This window comes from Galendromus occidentalis, unplaced genomic scaffold (assembly GCF_000255335.2).
Source record: "Galendromus occidentalis unplaced genomic scaffold, Mocc_1.1 scf7180000077089, whole genome shotgun sequence".
NCBI lineage: Eukaryota > Metazoa > Arthropoda > Arachnida > Mesostigmata > Phytoseiidae > Galendromus > Galendromus occidentalis.
In genome coordinates, this window is record NW_003805077.1 from 518387 (window position 1) to 527001 (window position 8615).

Sequence of the window (8615 nt, forward strand, 5' to 3'; positions counted from 1 at the left end):
CTTTCGGCTCTGATCCACAGGACACCTTCTGACGGAGAGGAAAGCCGGAACGTATGTCGAAGTCGACATGTATGGACTGCCAGCCGACACTGTACGGAGGCGATTTCGTACACGAACTGTAACACCAAACGGACTAAATCCGATTTTCAACGAGGACGCCTTCGTCTTCAAAAAGGTAAGTCGACCTCTTATCCGAGTCGAGTATAAGTTCATTGCCGGATCCGCGTGAGCTCCGTCGGTCAGTGCGGGTGAGGCGAATCGAGCCCACCAGACGAAAACGTCACAGATCCTACATCGGGCTCAGCATAGGGCTTTGACCAGAGTCGGAAACTGGACGGATTCGCGCTATTCACGACGATCGCATATGGCTGAAGCTATCTGTCGGGGCAAGAAACGCGCAAATTCATGCTCTGAAAATGTGAATCGGGGAAGTTGTGAAATCTTAGCATTTCTCCTAATTCGCCTGAAAGCGGGAGCTCCACTTCAATACCCATCGGTCAACTTTGCCTGCCTCAAGGAGGCCAACCTTGAGTCCCAGCCACTGGTCGGTGGAACGCTATAGATTTAATTGGTTTTTTATGTAGGTCGCCTTCCTTTTGCCCAGGTCTTGTTCGGACCGCTCTCGATTCCCCTGTTCAAAGCTCAGACCCTCGCCGTACCCTTTCCCATCGCCTTCGATGCCCTTGCTTGACTAGTCGTCGAGTTTTTCCGGCGTTTGCGAGGCTAGCCACGAGAGCAGATTACGTCGCTGATCTCAACAAGTTTCGTTCTCTGAAAGAGGGAGATTGAGAGCAGCTCCAGATCTTCTTTCCCAACGACCAGCTAGCTGCGAACCGAATCTTCGGATGAGAGGGCGTGAGCGATAAGTCCAATTCACAGAGAAGAGGAACGCTCTAGTATGTGTTCCAACAGACAAGCGACGCGACGCCGCGCCGATAGCATGTATTACATATCTGAAAAGGAGATATCACATCACATCATATCTATCTCGTGCTCGTCCTGCTCAATCAGCTCGGCTGCAAGAAATAGTCCGGACAAGGCGAACAGAGGAATTGAAAGGCAAAATGTCGCGAACGGATGTAGTAGCCCTGCTGATGAATCTGTGCCTTATGATAGATTGAGTCTTTCTCTTCTGCTCGATGCCCTGCTTCTTGGAGCGTACTATTGCATACGAAGTCACGACCGACTTGGTCGAGGAGGCGGTTTTGTTCCATCACGGCCCGATAGCTTCTCGAAAGTGGAAACCCAGGCACCGAGAGTCTCCCCAAGGCAGCAGCGAAGCCTGAGAACGCTTGCGTACAAAACGAAAAAAGACCAATTCAGTCGATTCCGAATTCCGCAGTCGCTGGAAAAGTCCCACGGAGGCTGGGCTTCAGACTCGCGCGCTAGCCTATCATCGGGTGCTGATAATAAGGATGCAGGTAGGTAGCTCGGTCCTCCGGTCTCGTCACGGATCGGGCGTTCGAGCGTGCCGCCCCCGGCACGTTTTCGCTATCCCCAGACAATAGTCGCTTCGAACGATGGCCGGTTGTGGTCGACTGCGTGAGTGGGCGCTCGGAAACCGCTGGCGATCGATTTGGCTGAGTTCACGATCAGTCGCAATCTACTTTCGACGACTCTGGATCATAGGGACATGTCGCTGATCTGTTCCGACTGTTCAGCGCGCACCGGGATCCTATTAAAACCAATACTGTCGAGTAGCTCGCTATCCCAATACGACTCTGGCATCGGTTCGACCGCGTCTTCTGTGGCTCCGTCCCAAGGGTTCGATCGAGCAGGTGCAGCTGCGTCAGCTACACTCCGATAGGCCAGCGGACGCAGCGGCAGAACTCTACGGAAGGTTGTTGGATGGGATTTTCGGGCCGTTCCTAGCAGAATGGATATGAGGGACGACTGCTGGAAAGATCGTGGATGATGTACTTAGTGCGGGAAATTACTTACCACTCAGGGAATTCAAGTTATTCCCGGAAGCTGGTCCGGGGCTCTCATGCGAGGTTTGCGTATGGGATCGCGAGCCAGTTCGGTGGCCCAGAGCCATGTACTCGTTCGCTGGATCCTTCCCTCCGCTGTCAGAGTGAGGGCGTTCCCCTGGTCGGTCTTGACCCAACTGACAATGGCGACACCGGCACCAAAACCACTCGTTGTCGTTGGGGACGTCCTCCCGCGAGAAGCGGTCGCCGGAGAGTTTATAAATGACATCGACAACAATATAAACAGGAAAGTCCGCCATGCCGTTCCAAAGCTCAAGGCAGTACGGTGCGATCGAGCGAAGTATCGCGGGCTTGCGGATCGCGCGTCATAGTACGCTTTGTCGCTGGCGTGCCTAGGGGAAATAAGTTCTTGGGCTGACATTCTCTTTCCGGTTACACAGCATCATGCTTGATGATACATACGTGCGTATCCACTCTCCGAAGCCTCAGTCGAGTGACGTGGGCAAGATTGATGTCACGCTGCTGTCGTTGCTGAAGATGATGTCACAACGCTGCAATGATTACTTTGATGCCGTTGTCGACGGCGATGACGGCGGATACTGTACGTTCTCTTTCTGTCATCCGCAGGTTGTGCTACCCGATCTCGCCGTTATTCGGGTGCAGGTTTGCGAGGAAAACGGCCGCTTTCTCGGCCATAGGATACTGCCCGTCGTTGGGTTACGCCCGGGCTACCGGTTCATCTCCCTGCGGAACGAGGCGGGACAGCCGTTGACGATGCCTGCTCTATTCGTCCGCATCACCGTAGGAGGTAAGCAGCTTCGATTCCGCTCTCGCTGTCGCCGAGGAACAGAAATCTCGTGGAAAATTCGCGTCGACTCAGCTTCCTGGTATCCGGGGAAAAATTAGTCTCATGAGAGAGATTCCCGAAAGCTACACAGTATATCCAAGACATGAGCCATGTATGTGCTTAGTTTCCGTGAGGATCTCCTGCCGCCAGAAATTGGAGCAGCTGTTCTTCCGCTGTGGTCGCTCGTGGTATGTGGGGTCTGATATGCGAGTTGGAGGGGCCCGCTGCCGCGCCGCCGGCCCTGTGCGTGTGGGTGGATGGTTGGCTAGCTGGCTGGCTGTCAGTTCCAGGGTGCTTTCAGACTGTGGGAGAGTGTGTGATTCTGTTGGAAAGCGCTTGCTTGCCTCCGTCTGATGCGCACACGATGGCGAGCGTGACAATAAGCGCCGCGACAACGGCAACAATAACAACAACATCAACAACAACACCAACAACAAGTATATGTACTGCGCTTGTCAGAGCGTCTAAGACACAAAAACGTCGGCTGCGGCAGCGAGAAAGACTCCAACAACACGCAGCTGGAAACGAGGCTCGAAGCCACGTGGAGAACTCCGCCTCGCATGGAATTGTCGTTGACGACGACGGTGCCTTGCCTTTTCAGATTACGTTCCCGACGGTCTTTCGGAACTCGCCGATGCCCTGGCTAACCCCATTCGCTACCAGTCGCGCATTGAGAAGCATGCTACACAGCTGCTGGCTTTGACGGGCGACGACGAGGAAGACGAAATCGACGTGCAGGCTACCTCCTCCAAAAGCCACGAATCGAATGTGGTGAGTATTCGCCGCAGTCCCCAGTCGCTCAGCTCACATCCCAGAGTGCATTCGCGAGGATCTGATCCGTTGATTGAGAACGGATCGCGACTCGTACCATGGTGCTCGGAGTGTGCCTGTTTCCTGTTTTCACTCGAATTCTTGATGAGATTCGCGGATGAGGATGATCCCCCGGTCATCAATCATTGGGCAAATCCCTTTCACTCGTCCCGCGCTCCGCTTCCAAGGGTACCCCTGAATAGCGAGCTTCAGGATCGATAGTGAATCAAGCACCCGCTGCACGACCCATGTGAGGCTTCGTTTCTGCTCAATATCACAGAGAGCCCTTGGATTCCGGAGGCCTCAATCATACCGCGAGCAACTTGCGGAAAAAGTCTGAAATAGAGCTTGAAGACCCGGTCGATGCTCCAACTTCGTGGTTCACGCCAGTACCTATTTTGATCACATGCTTCGATGCGACAGAAACTCCTGATTCTTCTTCCGTCAGCTTCCCACGTGAATTATTGACTTAGGCTCGACACCATTCGGAGACCTGTTCGGCAAAAAGTCGTCTCTCTCTTGGCAAGAACTCTTCTCTCATCTTCCGGGGTTCGGAGAACGGTCGGCGAACGGAGTCGTTTCTTCTTCTCCTTCCCAGCTAAGCTCCGTCAATTTCGCGATTTTCCAGGAGGTGAGCGGGAGTCAGAGCGGACTCTGTTCTGCAACGAGCGTAGATCAGCATTCCAGTGGTCAAAACGTAGGAACTAATCCCGCAGGATCCGTGCGCGAGCTTCCTTCGGCAGTAGCCAGTTTAGTTAATGAAGCGAATGGCACTTGCCAATCTCCAACAAGACAGACATCTCCCCAGGTGAGTGAACACGACCGGCGGTGAAATATCCGCTCTGTAACAAGCGCTGCTCTCGAATGCGGGAGAATAGCAAACAGACCGGCTGGAGGGAACTAACTCGAATGATTCCCCCGGCTCCCTATTAAGATTTTGTTGCGACAAGACACAATGAGCGGCCAGCCTGCGAGCCTCCTGAGCGACATGGCGACATCCTCCAGTCAGGATTCAGGAGGCACCCCAGCTCCATCCCTATTACTGGAAACCAGCCAGGTGAGATTCTGACTAACAGAGCTCCGAGACCCCCATCATTTTGGTCGAGCTGTGGAATTCTCACGGGAAGGGCCAATGCGGCGACCTCCCTCTTCAATCTTGCCTTCCTCTCCAGGTCACCGCGCAAGGTTTAGACAAGATTCGCGAAACTAAAACCGTGGTGAAAGTTCTCGCGAAACTCGACAAGGATCTGCAATCTGTGCGGAAGAAATATGAGAAGAAGCTGAAAGATCGCGAAAGGGATTCCGAGCTTCCTCGAGACGACAAGCTCATCCCCCACAACACCAGCTCGGTGGCCGGGTCGGTTGCGTCTGTCGCTGGTCGCATGAAGATCGTAGCCAAGACGACGGCCCGACTGGGCAAGAAGATGTCTTGTGGCGATGTGTGAGTATCAAAGCGCCGACTCGACGGAAGATGATTGTCGGCGCGCTTTTAAATATCTCGATTCAAGTCGCTCGGAATTTTACAGTTTCAATCAAAGACCCGACAGTGGTCCTTCGGAAGAGCAGAAAGCCAAAATGGAACGACTGCAAAAGACCCACGCCGAGAACGTGGCAGCCATTCTACGTGAACAATACAAGACCGAATTGCAGATTCAACAGAAGCATTCTGAAGCGGTGAGTTTCGCTAGAGAATGGAGCCCTTTCACGATCTCTTGTGCCTCCCATGTTTGGACGAGCAGTGAAATTCAACTCGATCCACCTGCACCCCATCACGTTCCTGGTAGCGGGTCCCCGGCGGGCTCGAATTGCCAACGGCAACCTCACTTGTGGCGGCGATACGGCAGAATGTCGGATCCTTTGGATAATCCCAAATCCTGAGGGAGCGAGGCGTTTAAATCCGACCTGAGTTCTGGTTGAAAACCATAAGAGAAGCGATTCCTTTAATTCACTGGTAGCTCCGCGAATCTGCGGCTCTCGAACGCAACTTTCGAATTCGAGGGAGCCGGACCATCAGAACAGCTAATGATCTTATGCAAATGAAACGCTACGAGATGGAGCAGGATAAGCAGAGAGACAGCTTTGAGCGGCGAACCGTAAAAGACGTTCTTCAAGCTTCTCGTTGACGGAACTCACTTCGTCGTATGCACTTACGCTGCGGCATTCGCGGCCGGGCCAGTCCCTTGGACGCAAGTTCCGTCGGCGGTTTCAACGAATGAGAGCCGGGAGGATTCTTAGATGGAACACATTCTCACGTACGGTTGGAGCAATCTTCCTAATGATGATTTCCGCTCTCAAACAGAACCATTTTCTTTTCCAACAGGTGTTTGGCGCTATGGAGAAAGCGATGCTAGCGTCGCAGGCTCAACAGCTGCAGCAGCTCCAAGAGCTCCACGACAAGTGAGTGCTTCGAAATTCACCAGGCAGGGCTCTCCGTCAATATATCCTGAGTAGTTTGTGACAGTTTGCTTCACGAGACGCAATACGATGCCGGCTCATCTCGGAGGCGTGGGATCCCAGCTGCGACGAGCTATGTGCGGATCTTTTGAATACTCCCTGAATAGATATTTTGTGCCGAGGGCGTTGATCCCGTAAATATTAGCTGTCGCGGAGGAGCGACCGAACTGCGAAAGAACTTGCTCGTGGAAATCGCTCGATTAACGAAAACCTGCGTATATCCAAGTCAAAGTTCGATCAACAAATGGCCATTGGCTCGACGCTTCCCAGCTTTAGGTTCAAAGGAATTAAGATTCGTCCTCCGGTGTGGAGTGCGTCCCTTCGTCATGGTCATGGATGAACATCCTCTGATTACCGCTTTGTCGGCAAGAGTATCTAGCGGAGCCCTCCACGTCGACACGGCTGAAACTGTGCGGCAAGCTGCGGTCAATCCCGTTTCGGGATCCGAAGCTCGGAGCAACCGTTTTGCGATGGCGAGGGGGTAACATCCAAACCGTGTTCGGCTGGCTCGCCCGCCCGCCCGCCTCTCGCTCGATCGGATGCCGATTTCCTATTTAAAGCAATCGTAATCAGGGAGCAATGATGAGTTGTGCGCGTGTTATAACAAGAGGAATTCTCCCTCGGGCGAAGTTTGCTCCTTTGAGCCGCCCGAGCGCCGTGGCGAGCGTCCAAACAAAACGACCAGATGCAAACTCCGCCTAGGGCGACTCCGTATAATTCCGGCGTTCCGACATGCAAGAGACATCGGTAACGCCCTACGTCCGACCGCAAGCTGTTGCCGTTCGGACTTGATTTCAATCAAGCTAGGAACACAGCCAGCGTCGGTTCGGTCGAATACAGCGTTCCGGTGACACGTGCTCTCTCGCATTGCGATGTGGGCTCCCAATACTCCTTCGATAAAATTCAAAATTCATCGCACGGGAATTCCCACGTCGGAATTCTTCATTTCAGGGAAGCTGCAAATCTCATGAAACGGCTCGAATCCTCAAGCAAGGAAGAGATGAAACTGCTCATCAAGAAACACAAGGACAAGAATGAACTCGACCGAATAAAACGTGAACTTCAGAATAAAATGATCGGAGAAGCAGTCGCTGAACGCCAAAAGGTATCGTACCCGCATGAGTTTATGAAACGAGTTCCGCTTCTGCACATTCGGTTCGCGTAATGGACCCCGGCAATGTCGACGCTTTGGCTCTTATTTTTGTTGGAATTCCTGTGAAGGATTCGCTCTCGGTTTCGAACTCGGACGGTCGTGAGCTGGGTCGAGCTGAGGGAAACTGCTTTCCTCGAGAAGAAAGTGCCGGCTCTGGCGCATGGGAAGTTCTCGCTAGAAAAATGTTAGACCTGGAACGAGCGTTCCCCGTTCCGTGTAAGATCATCACAGTATGTGAAGCGAGAGGGCGGGCGTAAGGCGCTGTGGCGGTAGGTAATGCGAGAGCGGTCTCGGCAGCAGTTTTTCCCTCACTGAAATTGATGATTCCACCTGCAGATGGGTTGCGTTTTGGAGAAGAAGCGGAAAGAGCTCGAGAAGCAGCACGAGGATGTCCGGCGTCGCTTCGAAGAGGAGAAATCCGATGCCGCGATCCAACATCAGAAACAGTACAATGACAAATGCGCAGCCATCGACTCGAAGTTGGCTAAAAACCCCGCCCTGCTCCTGGAAATCTCGGCCTCTCTACATCGGCACAGTCAGTCGGACAGGAAACAGAGCACCCATCTCTGAAGAGGATCTCACCGCTCTACGAGCGTCATCAAACCCTTCCCGAACAGCAGCGTACAATGCCGGTGGTAGCGGCGGCAGCGACAACATCAAAGAGAAAAACACCGTCGACAACAAACACAACGTCGGCTACGCCGCCATCGGTTCCAGAACCGACACACCTGTAGCCGTCCAGATGGACTGCAAAACCCTCGCACAATCACTTCGCACACACAAGTTCGCGGTGTGTTCTCGTCGTTCTTCATCTCGTTTTTTTTCTACGTACGTACATCTACGCAAATGGTCCGTCATTACGGCTGATGAGACAACACCTGCACACAGGGTTCATCAGTAATCACCGACCCCGACGGTGGATCGGAGGGCCCTCCCGCTGCTGGGGAGTCATGGAGCCGCGACTGAGAAAGGCTTCCGAGGATTGTTCATCTTGCATCTTTGCTGCTCTTCCGAAAGTAGTCGACCACAAATGTCTGCTAGACTGGACTCTAGTGCAGCTTAGCAAGAGCTGAGCCAAGGGCGACTGGGACGCTTCGGGAGTGACAAGTTCGACGACGACGGACGGGACTGTCATAAGGAAACGTTCCAGTATAGTATGTTGTTGACAGCATTGAAGATTAGGGAATCGTTCGCCAGGAGAAGGAATACGACGTTGTTGAATAGTTAGGGAAACAAAGAGCAGCATTCCATACGGACGAAGAACCGAAAGCGCGGTACAGCAGGGATGATGCTGGTGATGTCTGAGCCAATGGACTCATTTGAGTCCAACTGAAGCGCAAACCGTTTATTCCTCTGGTATTTTCATTCGTGCGGACCTGTATCATTCCCTTCCCCGCACCCTTCCCATCAGTTGAGGAAA

The 8615-nt window shown here is 53.1% G+C and overlaps 1 protein-coding gene across 1 annotated transcript in view; it reads left to right on the forward strand.

Annotated features, from left to right (window-relative positions):
- Plc21C (Phospholipase C at 21C) overlaps window positions 1–7765 on the forward strand; it is a 53550-nt gene extending 45785 nt beyond the window's left edge. The window contains exons 15-24 of the mRNA XM_029110780.1: window positions 21–175; window positions 2559–2739; window positions 3380–3549; window positions 4217–4396; window positions 4523–4645; window positions 4761–5029; window positions 5115–5262; window positions 5909–5985; window positions 6994–7147; window positions 7532–7765. Of these exons, the coding sequence (XP_028966613.1) occupies window positions 21–175; window positions 2559–2739; window positions 3380–3549; window positions 4217–4396; window positions 4523–4645; window positions 4761–5029; window positions 5115–5262; window positions 5909–5985; window positions 6994–7147; window positions 7532–7765 (1691 nt within the window). The remainder of the gene's footprint in view (window positions 1–20; window positions 176–2558; window positions 2740–3379; window positions 3550–4216; window positions 4397–4522; window positions 4646–4760; window positions 5030–5114; window positions 5263–5908; window positions 5986–6993; window positions 7148–7531) is intronic.
- The last annotated feature ends 850 nt before the right edge of the window (window positions 7766–8615 follow it).